This window comes from Cucumis sativus, chromosome 1, assembly GCF_000004075.3.
Source record: "Cucumis sativus cultivar 9930 chromosome 1, Cucumber_9930_V3, whole genome shotgun sequence".
NCBI lineage: Eukaryota > Viridiplantae > Streptophyta > Magnoliopsida > Cucurbitales > Cucurbitaceae > Cucumis > Cucumis sativus.
This window is the reverse complement of record NC_026655.2, coordinates 3,172,233-3,192,332: the sequence shown is the minus strand read 5'-3', so window position 1 is coordinate 3,192,332 and position 20,100 is coordinate 3,172,233. Positions and strand designations below refer to the sequence as shown.

Genomic DNA, 20,100 nt, shown 5'->3' with positions numbered 1-20,100 from the left:
CTTTAGACCAATCAGTTCAAACACATTAACATATAAGCTTGCTGCTAAGGTGCTAGCTGAACGCCTCAAAAGAATCATGCCTAGTGTAATTGCCCCCACACAAAGCACATTTATTGAAGGAAGGCAAATCTTGAATCCGATCCTTATAGCAAATGAAGTTGTGGAGGAATGTTGTTCTAATAAGAAAAAAAGGGTGGATTCTAAAGCTGGACTTAGAAAAGGCCTTTGATAGAGTAGATTGGGAGTTCCTTGAGAAAATTCTCATAGAAAAAAACTTTGACACTAGATGGATGACATGGATCATGGGTTGTATTTCTAATCCAAATGTTCCAATTTTCATTAACGGCAGACCAAGGCATCAAGGCTACAAGAGGAATTAGGCAAGGAGACCCACATTCACCCTTCATTTTCTTAATAATCAGCAAACTTTTAAGTGCCTTGTTAAGTAGGCTTTATGAAAAGGAAAGTTTGAAGGGCTAAAGGTGGGAAAAAACAGCATTCATGTCTACTGCCTTAATTTCGCTGATGATGCATTCATTTTTTGTAAATACGAAGATGGTATGCTGGAAATTCTTAGGAAGACAATTGAATTCTTTGAGTGGAACTCTGAGCAGAAGATTAATTGGGAAGAATCTGCACTTTTGTGGTATTAACATTGAAGAAAATGAGCTGCTCGAAGAGGCATCCAAGTTGAACTGTAAAGCGTCCCATGTTCCTTTCTCTTACCTAGGGCTCCCCCTCGGTGGTCATCCTAAGCAAGCTTCTTTTTGGCAGCCAGTAATTGACAAAATTCAATGAAAATTGGAGAAATGAAAAAGATACAACTTATCAAGAGAAGGTCGTGCCACTTTATGTAAGTCAGTTCTTTCCCATACCCCAACGTATTATATATCAATATTTGCAATGTCAGCAAAGGTGTCCCAATCAGTGGAGCGTTTATTAAGAAACTTTTTTTAGGAAGGACACTCGAGAGGTAAATTGAATCATCTAGTTAAAGGAAACATGGTGACCTAAATGCAAGAGGATGGGGGGCTTTCTTTGGGGGCTATGGGAAACAAAGATTTAGCAGGAAAGAGGACATGATGAGGAATCTCACCATTGAGGACAGAGAGGCATTCGATTAATTAGAAAGCAAGCAGTGGAAACAACATTGGCCTAAATGGGGTTAAGAACATGCATCTGAAATGATACAGCTCAGGCTGTTTCAAGTAGGTGCCTATTCTTTCTTTCAACGACTCCATTTTGGGATTAAGTGTCAGCACAAGAGGATTGATGAATGATGCCATGATCACGTAAGTAAGAACCAAGTACATGAGAGTAATATTCACCAGCATTATAGACATTTAATTGAGTTCGAATTTCAGCATGAAAGCACGAAAGTGAGACAACTCTGAACGATTTTTCATTAAATATAACCAAGTTACACAAGAGTAATTATCAACAAAAGTAACAAAATTTTGTTTTTAGTTCCCCAAGTAACCAAATTTCCCCCAACGAAGGAACAATAACCAGAGGTAGATCTTCTATCTATAGTACTTTCTGTCCAATCTGCATCAGTATAAACTTCTATTTGGAAGTGATTATTCTTTTTTCATAGAATACACTTTCCAGGAGATCCTTTCAAATATCTCAAAATTCTATAGGCAGCTTCAAAATGAGTCAGTCCAGAAGCATGCATAAACTGACTAATCATGCTCACAACATATGCAACAGGTGTCTGATATTGTTCCTTAGCCTTTATGTTTTCTTCTTTTGTTGCTAGTATCCTTAGATCAAGTTAAAGGCTTAGTACGGTTTGCGTAGTCCGGTTCAGGTTTAGTCAAACTGGTCTGGTTCAGTTTTATGTGTTTCTTTTAATGTCATTGTTTTATTTTTAAACCCATATCTCTCAATTAGATCTTTGTTACTGCCTAGAAGTTCTTCTTTCATTCTTTGTAGATTTTGTTATAGATCTCTATACGAGGTTCTATGTTTTTATCTTAGAAGTTCTTGGTTCCGTTCTTCGTGGGTTTTTAATTCTAGCCCAGATATGCTAATTTAATTCAGTCATTTTCTTAGCAAACTCAAGTTGTTCGTCGTTCTACCACCTTGAGTTTGAGGGAGGGTGTTGAAGGAAAATTAGGGTTTATGGATTATTAGTATTTCCCTTTTTGATATTTTCCATTTATGCATTTTCCTTTTTGATATTTTCCATTTATGCATTTATTCTCTATGTGAAAGATCATTATGTACTCTGAATTATTATGATTTATTCAATATATCATAGGCAACATAGTTTTCAATAGGATGATTGGTGTAACTTCTAACACCTTTTCTCTGAGCAATTGGTAGAGTTGAATCATCAATTAAAGGTGCCATATAAGTAATATCCTCTTCAGTGGAATTTAGAGATAACGATTCCTGTTCTGGTGATTAGCATTCTTGGTCTTGGGAGGCAACCTCTCTTCTTCTCCTATAAGCAATAGGTGTTTGGTTTCATGATGCTTCAGGAATATGATGGTTAAACTCATGAGTAACTAGCTCATTTGTGGTAGGAGACGAGACTTCAGTGGTGATAGGAAATAGTTGGAATGATGGAGAAAGATTCCACTTCCAATGTCTCAATTTTTCTCATATTCTCCCCCTGAATTTGGGACTTTGGGAAGAAAGATTGATATTCAAAGAATGTGACATCCATGGTGGTATTCATTTTCCTACTGGTTGGTGAAAAACATTTGTACCACTTGATATTCAAAGAATGTGACATCCATGAGATGCGTAGCCTAGAAAAATGCACTTGCTAGATTTGGGATCAAGTTTAGACCGGTGAGAATGATTATGAACAAAAGCAGAACATCCAAACACGCGAGAGAGGTAACGTGGAAAAGAGGTTCTGAATTTGAGGGTGAAATTGGAGGAAGACATCTTGAAGGAATTTAAAGGAAAGAACACAACTAGGCAAACAATTGATAAGAAAGGTGGTAGTGAGAATAGCCTCCCTCCAAAAATAGTTTGGAATATTATGAGAAACATGAGAGACCTTGCTACCTCAAGAAGATGACATTTTTTCCTTTCGGCAATTCCATTTTGTTGAGTAGTGTCCACTCATGAACTAATGTAAACAATGCCATGGAATGAGAGATACATACCAAGAGAGGAATTGAAATAGTCTCAAGTATTGTCTATTCTTAGGACTTGGATTTTACAATCAAATTAAGTATAAACCATAGCATGGAAAGATGGAAAATATCAGATGTTTTAGATTTGTCCTACATTAGAAAGGTCCAAGTCATTCTAGTCAAACTTTTATCAAAATGATCGTTCTCTCAAATGAGGAGAGACATATTGTATTTATAGAGGAATATGAGTACATGGTCCAAACTACCCTTCTAACTAACTTTCTAACTTTCCTCTTTTAAAAAACAAGTAATTCTCTTCTAGTATAAATAACTCTCTTTCTATTACAATTAATACTCTTTCTTACTCTTGTTACACCAGTTTATTAGCCACGACACCACCAAATGATCATCTGATCTCAATTTTGGATCCTTACTATCTGGTGTCAGGGTATCTCCAATTAAATGGCCATCTTTGGCTCGACCACAAATAAACATAAAAACGGATTGATTCCATTGAAGGAAATTGTGACCTTGGAGTTTATGGTTTGTCAGAATTTGAGGAGAAGGATCATGCTGTTGAGGTGAGTGTTCAGCGTTACAACTTCCTAACCTGTGTTTTGTCATGATCGGATGAAGAAAACTACACACTAAATTACCTTGCAAGGCGGGTCAGATGGAAGAGCAACAATACACACCCCAATAGGATGATCTGGAAAACAAACCACAAAGGAAAACACCGTGAAACTGCTGATCTGGAATAAAACACAAATAACGCCACCGAACTCATCGGGAAAATGAATAGAGAGGCAGCAACTGCCAAAGATAAAGCAAAGACGAAAAACGAATAAAGATGGTGTGAACCAAGGATAAAAACGCAACTAAAAACAGAGTGAACCATGCTGGAGAGATGCCCTAGCGTAGGAAGAGATGACACCGAAAGAGACGTCAAAGGAAGACTTTGCTGGAGAAGGAAAGACAGCACCGGAAATTAGGGTTAGGCCGTTAGGGTTTTTTTTATACCTATCCTATGGTTTGTAGCGCCAGAGTCAATGACCCATTTCGAAGTGGAGGAAAGAAGACATTTAAAGATGTTAACTGTCTCTGCGATGGCAGTAATGGAAGTAGAAGATGATGCCGTCAATGACTTTCAATATTGTTGAAATCTAACAAACTCCTTGGTAGAAATGGTAATGGACTTCACAAGATTATCAGTATTGGAAACAACATGTGCAGATGACACCCTCAGACCCTTATTCAACAATTTCCTACAGCCACGTTCGAATGGCCAGGTTTATAGCAATAATAGCAAACATCTCTTGAATTTGATCGTTGGTTAATGGGATAACTTTTGAAGTTATTAGATCCACCCTTTCTTACCTCTATAATCATTTATGAGCCCAATCAAAGCACTACCAGAATTGGATGACATAATTGCTTGTGGCTTCTCTGTACGAAGTATTTGAGTATAGTCCTCTTCTGACGATGAGATACTTGAGCTCAACAAAATCTAATCTTTGGCCATCTCATATTTAGGTGCAAGAACGGCTAAGAAACTCGTGATAAACAATTTTTGAAGTTGAGCCTTTCATTGGCCAACAGAACAGATTGTGTGAGTGAGAGGATACACCCAGGTAATCTTGCATTTCTTCGAAAGTTCATGCTGACAACCACCTTAGGGCAGGCCTGTAGGGCCATTGAACTCCCAAGTAGGTTCAATTTTGTCTATAATGTGAAGAATTTATAATTTCATTTGTTTGCTTTCACTTCTTGTTTACTCGTGTGAATTGCCGTTTTGATTCTGCTATTATCTGCTTCGCTTTGGAGTAAATTGAAAAGTTTGCACATACCACTTTCTGTTCCTTTAAATTTTATCTCAGTAACAAAATATTTGTTTCTAGATTTGGGTGATTTTCATTCCAAACTAAAGTTATAACTTATATCATATTATGCTGTGCTACAAAAGTCAAACTTATATCATATTATCGTCACTCTCACCTTAGTTGTTGCCCATCCTCAGCTATCCACTGAACGATGCTGCTGAGACAGTGAATGAAATTGGATCGTCCATTAGAAGGGTTATGGGAGGAACTAGTGGGATTATGTACTTACTCTGCCTTTCTCTTTTATGTGGGTCTTCATCATTAGTTTAAAATCCGTTACATTTTTTTTTTTTTTTGTTCTACCAGATATACTATATTTTGCAAGGCAGCATATACAAAATTGAAATCAGCCAACCTAGATAACATCACTTCGCAAAAATGTAAGATATCTTCACCAACCAGTAGTCAGATTATCTTTTGGACCAATGTTTCTTTTATTTGTTTGTTTGTCTTCCATTTCTTGTTTTCTAGCTGCTACTATTGAATTTTGTTACCTTTTTTTTCAAGATATGATTCTCTTTATATCTTAATATAAATCATATGTTGCTAAAGTTTCTGACAATCGAATCCACCCCAATAATCATATTGTCCAAAGAACCACAATTCAACTTAATGGTGATAACTTTCTTCATTGATCTTAAAGCATTTAGATGTGTATCTGGAGACAAGGAAAGATTGGCTACATCTCTGTTGCACCAGACACAAATTTCCCTTCATTTACTGGGGATAACTTTCTTCGTTGATTTTATTTTCTCCTATTCGTTTTATATTCACATTTTCAAATCTCCGATTTTGTACTCAGAGTATTGCTATTCTTGACCCTTCATTCTAGTATTGCTTTACCATTGCCATCCATCTCACGTACGTGTCAATGTTTTCTTCAGGATCAACTTCAATTAATTTTGCCTCTTAACCTCTGTGGAAAAGCTTTAGGTGGTGATGAGAGTTGATGCAAAGCCTCCTTTATGTAGGCAAACATTTTTCAAAACTATATATATTGGAAAAGGGAATGAGAAAATTCATTAATATAATGAAAAAGAGGTACAAGGTACAATACAATGATGGAAATAATAATATAAAGGATCAGAAAGGGCAGCCAGGCTCCCATCAGCACCATCACATGCCAAAATGAAACGAACCAAAGAAAACAATAACTTGTACGCCCTACATACATGGAGTAAAAATGTCCTTCCAAAGAAAACCCACCAATAAACTACCAGAGAAACAACATGATGAAAACTACACAAGGGAAAGCTACACGCTCTGTGATCAGAGAACAGCTTCACTTGTCTCGATGCTCTTGTGCTATCAAAACTTTCATCCCATTCCTTTGAAATAAAAAATCTGTCTATGAGCGATCTAGAATTTGTGTTGCTGTTCTGACCCAAGAGAATCTCCCATTTTTCAAAACTATATAGGATTTAAATTCCTAAAATGATAAGTAAAAGATATAACATCTTTTTGACTTGGTTATCAAAAGTAGATGAAATAAAATGATAATTAAAAGTTAAAACCTGTAACTATAAATCATTTTGTATTGTTTTAGTTGGTAATTGTGGTTTCAGCTTTGTTTTTTTTTTTGGCAATGCCTCATCCTGTTGTTCTATTGATTCTATCACTTTTGTTGCTTTCTTTTATCACTTGTAAAGTCTCATTGTACCTAGAGATTTTATCTCTTTTCATTATTTCAGTGAAAAGTTATATTTCATTTTCAAAGAAAAGTAAAATCTAAAAATTTAATGTTTTTGATGGATAGAGAACGAAAAAAAATGAAGAAAGTGAGTAGTCATTTGCCTAATACGGCTACCAATTAAAAGTGATGACCAAATTATGAATTACGTGTTTGACAATACAAAATGTAACTATTTGCATGCTATCTTTCTTACCATATGTTGTCTAACTGTCATAAAGCCTTCACTTCTAAGATAGCCAACCTATTTATTCCATGGAATGTAGAGGAGGTGCTAAATTATTTGAATTGGAAATAGACGGTGAAGAGATGAATGCTATGATAGAAAACTATAGGTGGGACATAGTTAACCACCTAAGAATAAGACAATCGTGGGATGCAAATGGGTATACGCAGTATTATTGGAAAGTACAAAATCAGATTGGTCACTAAAGGGTTCACCCAGACCTATGGAATTTTGGTTGGTCTTCTATCAACTCAATGTTTAGAATGTATTTGTTAGTGGTGTCTTGGAGGTATTTATTGACTTGCCACTTGGTTTTGATGGAGATCTCGGAATGATAAAAAAATTTCAAGGTAAAGAAATTGTTATATGGTCTTAAACGATCACAGAATATGGATTCATTCTATAAACATACTGGAAATGACTAAGTTAGTGTTCTAATAGTGTATGTTTATGAAATTATTCTTACAGAAAATAATGAAACAAGGCCGACTATTATAAAAATAAAAAATTAAAAAAAGATACTAGCTTGTAATTTCCAAATTAACGACACGGGAGCTTTGAAGGATTTCCTAAGGATGAAATTTGCTAGGTCCAAAAGTGTCATCACTATCAACCAAAGAGAAGATTACATGGGCGCAGGACAGAAAAAACTCCCTTCGAGACAAGATTACTTGAGTGCATGATAGCAAAAACTCCCATTGATTAGAACTTAAAATTACGAGTTACGACGGAGTAAAAGACAAGGAAAGTGTCAAAGATTTGTGGAGGAGTGTTGGTTATTTTCTTTTAAGTTAAATATATTCTTGGTATGCATTGTACAACATTTGCTGGTTTTGTATTTACCTTATTTGTGTTGGGTGTTTCTTTTATTTAAGAAACTATCTCTCTCTAAAAAAATAAGACACCCATTATTATTTTCAGCAGTTTCTATTTAATTTTTTTTAATCAGGGGCTGAAGCATTAGAAGCTTCCATAGCTGCAATTAGTAAGTATGGTGGGGCTACTGCTGGTTATCGAACATTACTTGATGCCCTCATTCCAGCCTCTGAAGTTCTCAGGAAGGTAAAAATAATAATAATGTTTTTCTAATTTGTGTGACTGCTGCTGATTATTAAACATTAGCTGATGCCTGAATCCAGCATATTTAGTTCTTTTGAAGGTAAAAAAAAAAAGACGCAGTCCTCATAATCTTGTCTTATGATTTACCATGCATCTCTGCTTGGATATACAGAAATTAGATACTGGTGAAAATCCGATCACCGCTTTTATTCACTCATCTGAAGCAGCATTGGCTGGGGCTGAAGCAACAAAAAACATGCAGGCTCAGGTATCATCTCATTGCATTTAATTATCTGATTAGCTTTCTATATATTATTGGGGAATCGTCTTGGGTACTGAGTAGGGTTCCAATTGGTGATGGCATATAATCGATTCCTTGTTCCTACAAGGCTGAAAGCCTAAGACTTACTCAATTGTTGGGCGGTTCAAACCTCTTTTAGTTTTGTTATGCTAAGATACTCTTGAATTTGAGTGAATAAATTATTCTGTATTCCACTAATTAATCTTGAGATACAAAGCCCTCTTATATAAGAGAAAGGCTATATACATAAAAGGAAAGTATCCTAATAAGAATAAAATAAGATCTCTAATGATTTTGCAACATATGTACAACCAACATTCCCCCTCAACCTTGTTTAAATATATCTTCCATTGCCAGCTTGTCAACCATTCTATCAAATTGTGCTTTTGGTAGCCCTTTAATCAACACAGAGCCTTTAGCTCTGTACTAGGGACTAGGGAGATGAGGTATGCATATCACACCAGTTTCAATTTTCTCCTTAATAAAGTGTTTGTCAACTTCAAATCCCATAGCATCTAGAGGCGCTCAGTTCGAGTTTCTTGGCTTTTTTAGTTATACGGCAGTGTTTTGACACCATCTTTGGGGTTGAAACGCTTCCTCGGGTCTATTGTCTTGGATTCCAATTTTCATTACTCAGATGCTCAGTTTAGGTTCAATTAACTGCAATTTGACATTTTTTTTATTCAACCGAACCAACTTCAAAATGACCTCCAATCACTCAATTTCTATAAAACGGACAATTATACATATTTTCTTCCGTGCTTACCCGTTTGGATGGCTTGTATAGGCTGGCCGTTCGTCATATGTATTTGGGGAAATTCTCGCTACAGTTCCAGATCCAGGTGCAATGGCCGCAGCAGCATGGTATAGAGCTGCGGCTATGGCTGTCATGGAAAGGTGCCACGCTGCTTCATGAGCAAATACATTATACTTTAAGATCTGCGCCTTTCTACCTGCATTGACCGTTGTGATTTCTATTATTATTATGTTTCAATATTTAGTTCTTTCCGTTTACGCATTTTTTCTTATAAAAAATTCATTTTTTTAATCTTATTTTTTGCATAATGCCGAGAAAGCAAATTCATCTAGGGAGAGATTATCTTAAATCATCTACTCCATAAAAATCATGTACTTGAACATATGTATTTTCAACTTTTATCCAGTTGCTTAGGAGCATTGTTCTCTACTAATTTTAATTTTTCACCTTTTTTATGTTCATAATATATGCAGTATATATTTTGTTTTTAGTATATTAAGAGTATCTAAGGCATATTTGACATACTTGAGATCTCAAGATAAAAGGATACCATTGTCAGTTATAAATATGAAAACAAAGAATTATAAGTAAAATCTCTTTAAATAAAAAAAGAAAAATTACATCAAATGACAAAAATATTTAGGCAAAAAACAACTCATGACACTAATTTTTTGCACATTACGAATATTACAAAATTAGTGATATTATACGATAATCATAAGGATATTGGAGAACTATCAGATAGTAATCATAAAACTATTAGAGAGTCATCACTTTTAAATTTGCTATTTTTGCAAATTTAGAAAATTGTGTGATATGAACTCTATTATCGTAATTTTTTTTACTATTTTTGCAAAAGTTCTATAAAGAAAACATTAATTTGAATATCATGCATTAAATAAATATCGATTGAAATTAATAATTAGCGAAAACAAATTTGAAAATTAAAAATGATCTTAATAAGAAAATAATTAAACAATTTAAAGTTTTTAATGTTTTAAAGATCATATATATATATATATTCTTATCAAGTATGGTCAACATTCAAATATATTAGGATGATATTTTCAACGATTCAAACAACTATATTAGTTATAGTGATATTTTAGTCTATGAACAAATATCGTTTCAAAGTTACACAATAGTTAGTAAAAATTTTGTTTTTTAAATCAATTAGGTATATTATTCATGATCTTTTGTTTAATTGTAGCTGAATATATTATATTTATGGGACAGTGATATTTTTATATTTAAAGTTTTGTTTCTAAATTAACACATTATATTTTTCATATTATTTGTTGAAGTCAATCCGAAACTATACATTCAACATATGATAGCGTACAAACAAATTCGATATATATAGTACGTGAAATGAATATAACTAATTTTATTACATGGTATATATATATGATGGGATTGGATTAGTTGGATCTTTTATAATTATTTGATATAAGCAATATATATTTAAAATTAATAACTAAACCAACTAAGTGCATAGATATAACAATTTTACAATATATATCAATAATATATAAGATGTATATTTTTTTATATGATTATAGAATTTGTAGAATAAAAAAATAGATATGAAAAAAACGTACATATATTTACACAAAAGGCGAGCAACATAAAAACATAAGAATGAAAAAAAAATCATATAAAATACCATATAACAATGACAATAAAAAATAACAATAAATGGAATTTCTACAAAAAAAGAAAAAAAAACTAAATATTTACAATTAAAAATACGAATATGTATTATCTCATCTTAAATAAATCAAATTTTAATTATGTATGTATTATCTAATATTGTTCTAAACTAACATGAACAATAAATAACAAAGTCAAATGTTATATTAATCATAATGATGGAACATCAATGTGCCTTTTATATATATTAAAAAATAGTAATTTTAAGCTTTTATATAATATATATATATAATTTGGGCTATATTTAGACTATATGAACTAGAAACCAAAAAGAGAAGGAAAGAAATGAAATATGGGCCACTTGTAGGAGACAAAATAGGTTAGGATAATTAAGCTTGTAGCCCATACCTTTTATGTTCGCTAAAATGGTAAATTTTGAAGCCCAGCCCACCGATATCAAACTAAATGTCCTAGATGCCCTTCCCATCTTGTCTTCTGCTTATCCACTCCTTGGTTAATTTGAAAGGAATGTACTGCTATTGATATACTAACTTTGAAATATAACACTGATAATATTCATAATTTTATAATGATACACTTGTTTATACTGTTGATACTAATGATATTATTAACAAACTTTGATAATATATATTGTTATTATACTTTATACTGTTATATATTTGACAAACATACTATTATGTCATTGTTGTATAATTATATATTTAATATAGAAGCAGTTTATAATTGTCATCTCATTGATATTAGATATACTAAGTGGTTTTTGTAGATCTTCATGTCAGATTATATGTTTTTTTACCAATGGTGTGATATATTGAACAATGTCGTCATATAATCAAATATCAATTAAGTATGAATCATATGATAATCACATAAAATACAAATTAAAACAAAATTAGATACATATCATATAGCTATTATTTATTCTCAATGCTTAAAAAATTCACTTGCGCTTCAAATTCCCATTTTGATTTTCATATCTTGTATAACATATTGGATATAGTATTAGTAATCAATTACTATATATAATACCAACCATTCATTAAAAGCATTAGTTGGATTGGAAAAATACAAAGTATATATATATATATATCAATAATTTGTGATTATTTAGTGTTCATACACTTAAAAAATAACTAAAACAATCAACTAATACATTAAAAAACTATTAAAACAAGATAATGCTGTACTGACAAAACAAAATAACAAAGATATATATCTTCGATGTCAACAGTTTGAGTGATCAAATAAGTATATATAGACTTCCATCTTCTTCTATTTTGGTCAACATGCTTACAATGACCCCTGTGCTTATCCTCTCCTCTTGAGTTTTTTTTTTTTTTCTTTTCTTTTTTTTGACGTTTTACAATTGAAGGAAAAATAGTGTTGTTTACCTCTACAATACTGATAATAAGGTATCAATTAGTTAACAATTTAATGACAATCAAATCCCTAGCTACTAACGAATTTACACTCCTTAATCTCTCCAAATCTAAGCAAAATCAACTCAATGGAATAGAGTATCAACAATTTAGGGTAGATCTTCAAACAAACAAATTAAGAAGAATCTCCAATTGAATACAACAAATTTTCATCTAGATTATCATTTTAGAGGATGATCATTGAGAAGAAAATTTGATCAAGAATAATCTTCAGACGATTATGTAGTTCAATAAAACAAACTCTCCTAGAAAAAATGGTGAGAAATTAAGATTGACTCTATTTCCAACCATTATTAATCATTCAACTTTTGCAAACGGTATAGCAAGCCACCCTATAATATTAAGGATTGCAGCAATCATCAAATTAGACTGAAATAAACTACCCTGTTTATTAAACGAATAGTTGAAAAACAACAACTAGACATGATATGTACTAAGAATATCAAAATACAAGAAAATGAGAAATTATAATACCTTCATCTAAAGGAAAACATAATAAATTAACAGTAATCTAAAAGTGTTTGTTTGTCGTCGTTCGTTGTTGATTACCTGTGTGTTTTATGTGGTAATCAACTATGAAGTTCACTCAATTAATTGATAATCCGATTAAAAATAAAAAGTAAATTTTGGTCCGTGGTTAAGAATTCATTAATTAATGTTAGAAATTGTTGTAACAAATATTGAAATGTGCGAGATCTTAGTTAAATGTCAGACATCCACATTATAGATTATTAAAAATGGTGATACTGAAGAATAGCAGGAGGTGTTACAATTTAAGAGCACAAGATTTTAAAATAATAGTAGGATATGATATTAGATAGGAATTAATTAGCATGAGATGTATATTAAGTTTAGGGTACGTGGCAGTGATAGTGGTAGTAGGACGACCCACGGTTGACCAAAAGTTTGACTAAATATTAGAAAGGTAATATTTTGGAAGGGAATGCAGTTGTTTAAATTGTGCCTGCCTAGAAACAAGAAAATGGATGAAAGTAAGGTCACGGGGGGTTTCATTGAATAAACTAATGCATGCAAAAAACTAGTCTGGGTTTGAGAACTTTTGTCAAAATTGATAAATTAGTTAAAGTTTCACAAGTCCTCCAAAGGCCATATGGATGCCTTAGCAGTGCTGACCAGATCAATATATATATTATTTGAATATGAAACAAAGTAAAAGGAAAAGAAAATTATTATATGAACATTAAAAGAGAAACTGAATAGCATATAATTGAAGAAACTGAGTAGAGAAAAGTAAAGAGTGAAAATAAATTTTAAAAAGAAAAGAAAAAGAAAAAAGAAGGGTTTTGGAGAAGGAGGAGGAGGAGAAGAAGGTGACGGGGGGGGGTTGGAGAGAGAAAGTGGTAGTTGAGTTGAGAGGGACGACTGAATGCTGATTATGCCATCAACAACCTCTTTTACCACAGTGGCACTGAAAAACATGCTGCCTCTGTCTCTCCCTGGGATCCCATTATTCACATTTATCACTCACACATTCACATTCCTCTCTCTCTTCTCTCTTTTTTTTCTTTTTTTACTTTTTTTACTCACCTACATGTAATAATATTCAACAGTTATAAATATTGGTCAGTGCCTCTCTTAAATGTTACAAGAAGAAAAAAAAAGGTCATATCATATATCCTTCCTTCGGTGCAGTGATATGACCAACACACAACGCTTCTGCACCTGCACCTACTGCATATATACTCCAAACACTAAATCCAAAAATCTCTATAATTTCAATATAAAATACCATACATATATACCCCTAGCTTAGCTGCTTCTTTACCTATATCCTCATTTTCATCTTCTTTCTTCCTTTCCCTCCATCAGATCATTCTACAACCCACAAAAGGGTTGGCTTGGCTAGTTGGCTGGCTTAATTAATCACTGTCACATTCTTCACCTCTCCAATTATTAATTAATTTACCCAATTAAACTATACATATAAACTGCCAGAATGGTGCAACAATACTCCATCACTCCACTTACAATCACACCACGTACTCTTTCTTTAAATATTTATTCACAACTAGCTAGCTAGAAGCATTAAGAAACAACAATCATAATATATAAAGGCGAAGATTATTTATAACTGAGACAAAAAGAAAGAAACAATATTTAAAAAAGAAAAAACAATCCATTTAATATATATGAGATAGGTAGATAGGGTAGGGTTAATTGTTGGGCGGTTTAGGTATAATAGTTGATTGATCTTTCTCTACTTCACCTTCGGTTGTAATGACGGAGGAGACATAACTGAATGCTACGGAGGAATAATTGTCATGATCAGTGGCTGCACTCGTGCTCGTGGTAGTGGTAGTAGTTTTAGTTTTAGTTTTAGTTTTGGCTTGAAACTGCTTCTGGCAAGCTTGACAAGTGATCTCAAGAATGGTTGAGTTTATCTGCTTGATTGCTGCTTGTTTAAGGGCTGTGGCCTTATCTAATTCAGCCTGTGCCTGTTGCCTCATCCTCTTTGCATTCCCGAATTCTTCCTCTGCCATTTCTATTTGCCTCTTTGCCTGCTTCCTTGCTTCCTCCGCATATGCCTTCTCTGCCATCGCCACCCTTAGCTCCTCCCGTGCTTCTTCTCTAACATCCCCAGCCCCACCATCATCCAATTTCAACATCTTTTTCTTCTCGTCCTCAAAATCAAATGATCCCATCGACAACTCAAGTTTCGTTGAAGAACCCTTCTTATTATTATTATAATTGTTCCTCCCTTCCACACCATTTGATGCAGTTGACAGTTTGAGGTCTAAATTGTGATCGCTATTGTTGTTGTTGTTGGAGTCCCCCGTGGGGGTTAAGAAGATGGCATCCACGGGCTTCAATGTGAGTGGTGGCGTTACTAGAGCATGCCAATTACTGCTGGGAGCGGGAGTGCTGCTGAAGTTAGTGTCGCTGGAGGGGCTTGGACTCGAAGCCGTTCTGGACAGACATGCGGGCTGGACTTGTGATTCTTGCCGGAGATGCCCCATATTGCAAGCATCTTGGTGCTCTATAAAGCTCTCCACCCTATGATCACCAGTATCACCTCAAATAATTCAACCAAACTAACTAATAAAAACAACATCCGACTATTTATTTATTTATGCATATATTATCCTAATTAAACTCAGTTTTTTTTTAGTATAAAAATAATATATCGAGGTTTCAATCTTTTGACTTTGCAAAAGAACTAACTAATTAATTAATCGATTAAACTAAGTGTATGTCTAATGATGGGAAATGCAGGTTTATCAGTGAAAGAGAATTGTGGGCTAACCGTTGACATGAAATTAAAATAATAATGTTAAAACAGAAGCTGCGGGGTTTGGCCTTTGGGGGCCAAAAAGAGAGTATTTGAAATTACAAACAAGGAAAGAAAGGAGTGCATGATGTTCGGGAAATGTGTCAGCTCAGTTAAACGCAAAACAATATGGGATTTTATGGTCCCTTTTCTTTTTAGGTTTAAAAAAGAATAAAATAGTGAGTGTTTGATTTTGGAGAAAGAGAAAAAGATGGATGAGAGTATATGATAAAACTTAAACAGGGAAAGAAGGGTGTGGGATAATTAATATAAATAAGATGAGAGAGTGTAGAGTCTTTAATTTAGAGAGATAGGGGCCGGGATACCTAGAGAAAACGCGGCCGCAATCGCAAGAGTGGCCTCGAGTGCCACAGGTTTTGAGATGAGCCTTATAATCGGACTGAACCGCGTAGCCCTTGGAGCATTTTTCACAAACCCACTGTTTGTGGTTGCTGTGTTTCCTTCGGAAGTGCTTCTTGATTCCAACGAGGTCACCGAGGGCATGGCAAGGATCGTGATGCAGGCAGGTGGGTTCCGGACAAACGAAAACCCTCTTCCGCACAACAGGACTTTCCCTCTTCAGCAGCTTCCAAGGAACCTTATGCCGCCGCCTATGCATCTGCAGGTTCTGATCCCTCTGGAACCCTTGGTTGCAAATCTCGCACACATACCGGTCCGATTCTAGTAGTGTTTTTGGGGACAGAGACACCACCTCTGCATCCGGATCTACAGTTATAGTGCACATAATACACATTATTATTATTATTATTTAATTGTATATAACCTCTCTCACTAGCTAATTTCTTTTAAGTTCATTAGTCTATAACCTATATCAAACATTTATATTACATACCTGGGGTCCCTGCAGGCCTTCTTTTCCTCTTGTTGTTGTTGTTGTTTCCATTTTCTAAGCAAGAGTATGGTTCGGAAGAATTAGGAAGAAGTGGGGAGGCCGAGGTTGCCGTATTGCCTATCATCGAAATTTTTCAAGAAACCAACTAATAAGTTGGTCGTTTCTCTTTTTATCTCTATGAAAGTATGAAATGAGAATGAAGGGTTTAGTTGTGGTCTGAGAGTGAAGAAAAGAGGATGAGGGCCTGAGTCTGAGCCTGAGGGGGAAGATAGATAGATAGATAAAGATATTAGATATTAGATAGAGAAGGAGGGTGGAGAAGAGAGAGAAGGAAAAGGAGGAAGGTATTACTTTCGGTTACCTCAGCTTTCTTTTATAAATATCTTTTTTAAAAAAACTATATCAGCTTTTATTATTATTATTGTTATTAATATTTTGAAGGGAAGAAAAGGGAGGGAGGGGCTACCAGCTTTCTCTCGTTGTTTTCTTCTAATAATCCTCATCTTCAGCAGGTGTGATATTGTGAAGTGTCCTTAAGACCATGAGAAGAACTAGATAGCTAGCTCTCTCCATCGATGAAGAAAGAAAGGAGAGAGAAACTTTTTTATTAAAAAAACAAAACAAAAAAAGATTAAAAATGGGAACTTGATCCCACAGGCATCAATGGGCTCCATAAGGGGAAAGACATCCCCACAAAGAAACAAAAACAGAAAATTTATTACAAGGGGCGTAAAATGATGGTTGTGCATGATCATAATACACACTGCCAAACTCCAAAACAATACACGTACGCTACCCTCTTTCTCCCACACCCATTATATTCCTTTCCCTTCCCAACATTATTATAATAACATCTCTTAGCTTTTTTTTTTTTTTTTTTTTTTTTTTTTTGAAGAAACAAATTAAATTAAATTTTTACAAGAAAAAAACACGAAAAATATTAGATGATATCATATTTATTAATTAGTAGTATTTTGACCGAAATGCCCTCTGAGGTTAATTCACCAGCTACTACTGTGTCTGATCTGTGAATAGGATTAATTAAATGTGTGGAAAGAAGCAGCTTTTATAAAGTTGATACTGAAGATGTAAAGTCACCTTCCAAGGACATGATAGTGAATGAAATCATAATTCCCTGTGGAAGATGCTCCAGCCCTCTTCCCTCCTTCCCTTTTTTCCTTAACTTTCTGCATCACACACACCATCAACAACCCCTCCCCTTTTCTTTCCCCCCATTATTAATATATATATATATATACATTATTTACTTCCAATTCTATACCCTTTAACTATATACATTTTACTCTATATTGATTATATTTTCTAGGGCTACATATATTTTCCCTTCCTTAATTAGCATTAGTTCAATTTACCATCATTTATTTTCTTCGGTTACTTATTTCATTCATCACCAGAATTCCCCAAACATTCTTCTTTTTTTCTTTATTTTATTTTATCGTTTTATTTTAATGCATGTGTACATCCCACGTGATTAACTCTAGCAAAAAGAAGCTTTTCTATTTCCCTACTTTATAATTACTTTTTCTCCGATAAACATCCAGCCTGCCACATCGCTGCCCTGTCCGTATGCAATTACTATTTGTAATTTCAACTAACTAACTTAAAATCAAGATCAACCAAGAGAAATTGAGATTGAAGGTCGTTTGTGGGTTTCATCATACGTAGTCTTGAAACTAAGTAATTAGATCAGGAGAATGAATATGAAATTAGCATAATGATAAACTAGGGAGACAAGAAAGAGAGAGAGAGAGAGAGTGAGTGAACAAGAGAGAGGTTCAGTCCTGTTTGATTTTTGTTCAAAACTGGAAAAGCTGTAATGATTTGAAATATTGCATGGTCAAAACTCCAATCCTTATAATAAAGACTCCTTGGAGGAGCTTATTTAATTAAAACCCCATATGCAAAAATAGTAAGAAGTTAATAATTATTATTTGTTCAGTTTCGTACACCTAATAAAATAACAGCATATGCAAATCATCAAATTTGTGGCTGAATTAGATTTTGAGGTAACTGGATGAGCATGCGCGGGGGCGGGGTTTGTGTGTGTTAGAATGGTCAAAAATTAGATGATCTATCAAATCAATGTGAAATTAAGCTACCTAATCGTGCTTTTAAGCTTAGACTGAATATTGATGAGGGATAAATTTGTCAAGTAATTTGTAATTTATTGTTTAAAAAAGGGGAGGGAATCTTATAGCAAAACTTTAATTGGAAAAAAAAAGTGTCCTGTGGGTTTGGTGGCTGCCGGAAGAAGAAAGAAGAAAAAGTGGGACCCAAGGCCATAGCCCAATGGAGATTAGGAGATCAAGAGAGAAAGAAGAATGAAGAATGGGAGGGGCGTTTTTGTATAAGGAAAGCGTAAACCTAACATAAATAATATTCACCACACACACACTTGGCCTTAACCATATATATGTATATGTATTATTTTATATACATCCCCTTTATATTTGGATTAATAAACAAAAGGAACCCAGCCAATAAATAAATAAATTAAATATATATATAATAAAAACACATGAAGGAAAGAGAGACAAAAGGGATTTAATAAATAAGAAAATTGAGATTTAATTAGATATGGGAGCTGGAAGCTGCATAAAATTAATTAAGAAAAAGGGTTAAAAAGGAAAAAGGGAGGGGGTGTGTGTGTGTGTGGAAGGTTATGTAGTTTACAATGAAACATGATTAGATTCGGGATCAGTAAGAGAAGGTTGGGGAAGATGATTACAGACGACTCACACATTATTCTCTTTTCGTCCATGCGATGTGGATGCCGGCCGGACAGAATCACTCTCCCCACCATTTCTCTCTCTACTTCTTTTCATTAATAATATTATTCCATTCTTCACACACTATACCTATACTTTTACTTCCCTTTTCTCATTATATTAATTTCATTAATTATAATACATCCATCCTCTCTCCGACCGGGATCCCCACCTCATTCTCTAAATTGCAATGTGAGAGTGAGTGAGAATGATTTGGTGAAAGAAAGGCAGGTAAAGATAGATAAATTTTGTACGTATACTCAAGTCATAAAGCTAGGTAGCTAGGGGAAGAGACAACAGATTATTAAACGGTCTAGATTTGACGTTTTAATTAAAAAAAAAAATGTCCTCTTTGAGAGTAGTACTGGAAAATACAAATGAGTGAAAGAGAGAGAGAGAGAGAGAGTAGAAGAAGTTGGGATCATGGGAGGGTATGAATGTTTGTTGAATAATGGTGTGCACTGCATTCCACACTCGGATGTGTTTCGCAACTACTCCCTCCAAAGTCCTTCCCCATTTTCATTTTAATTTAATCCTTTAAACATTAACTAATTTCATTATCATTACGAATTTAGTAGGAGTACCACACGTACGTGCCTCTACCAGTCATACGTGCGTAGTCTCCATTTTTTAAAAAAAAAAATTAGGCAAAGGAGTGTGGGGCCTTCTGGAGTGGTGGGCCGTGAGTTGTCACAATCATGGGCTTCCACACTTCCTTAGTGGGTTGGGCCGAACCTTCTCTCCCTCCCCTAATTACCTCCTTGTCTTTTTCTCCCTCCTCTTTAATTCATTGCCTTTCTCTTTGTCTACTTTCTTATACTCTCTATTATCTTTTTGTTTATTTTTATATGTTTGTTATCTTTTACTATATTATTCCAACCACTATTTTAGCCTCTTTCTGTTTTCCACCCTTTTCCCATTTTCCCCCAATAATACCTTTCATCCTTTATAATTACCTCTACCTAGCTCTTCAAGATCTAAGTTAACTGAACATAACCCAAATAAATATTAATTTTATCAAATTAAAGATGAGAAAAGTATATAC

The 20,100-nt window shown here is 34.0% G+C and overlaps 2 protein-coding genes and 1 long non-coding RNA gene across 5 annotated transcripts in view; 1 reads left to right on the top strand and 2 right to left on the bottom strand.

The window, feature by feature from the left end:
• Nucleotides 1-9,457, top strand: part of LOC101209672 (putative 3,4-dihydroxy-2-butanone kinase) — a 34,452-nt gene extending 24,995 nt beyond the window's left edge. For all 3 annotated transcript variants that reach the window (XM_004137330.3, XM_031888291.1, XM_031888294.1), the window contains 5 exons: nt 5,116-5,199; nt 5,285-5,358; nt 7,844-7,956; nt 8,126-8,221; nt 9,042-9,457. In XM_004137330.3, coding sequence (XP_004137378.1) covers nt 5,116-5,199; nt 5,285-5,358; nt 7,844-7,956; nt 8,126-8,221; nt 9,042-9,170 — 496 coding nt within the window. In that variant the 3' untranslated portion in view covers nt 9,171-9,457. The remainder of the gene's footprint in view (nt 1-5,115; nt 5,200-5,284; nt 5,359-7,843; nt 7,957-8,125; nt 8,222-9,041) is intronic.
• On the bottom strand, nt 8,420-9,139 carry LOC116404804. The gene is made up of 2 exons (XR_004217888.1): nt 9,021-9,139; nt 8,420-8,914 (listed from the first exon to the last, which is right to left on the bottom strand). It is a non-coding gene; the product is annotated as an uncharacterized LOC116404804 (long non-coding RNA).
• A 4,652-nt stretch (nt 9,458-14,109) lies between the features above and the next one.
• Nucleotides 14,110-16,881, bottom strand: LOC101209426 (zinc finger protein SHOOT GRAVITROPISM 5). Its single transcript, XM_011651186.2, has 3 exons — nt 16,267-16,881; nt 15,740-16,139; nt 14,110-15,139 (listed from the first exon to the last, which is right to left on the bottom strand). The coding sequence occupies exons 1-3, from the start codon at nt 16,388-16,390 to the stop codon at nt 14,299-14,301; spliced, it is 1,365 nt and encodes a 454-aa protein (XP_011649488.1). The 5' UTR covers nt 16,391-16,881; the 3' UTR covers nt 14,110-14,298.
• Between the last annotated feature and the right edge of the window lie 3,219 nt (nt 16,882-20,100).

Coding starts and splice junctions, on each gene's coding strand:
- LOC101209426 (XM_011651186.2), bottom strand. CDS start 16,390: ATGATAGGCAATACGGCAACCTCGGCCTCCCCACTTCTTCCTAATTCT. Junction 16,140..16,266: donor AAGGCCTGCAGGGACCCCAG/GTATGTAATATA, acceptor CTATAACTGTAG/ATCCGGATGCAGAGGTGGTG. Junction 15,140..15,739: donor TGCGGCCGCGTTTTCTCTAG/GTATCCCGGCCC, acceptor TGGTGATCATAG/GGTGGAGAGCTTTATAGAGC.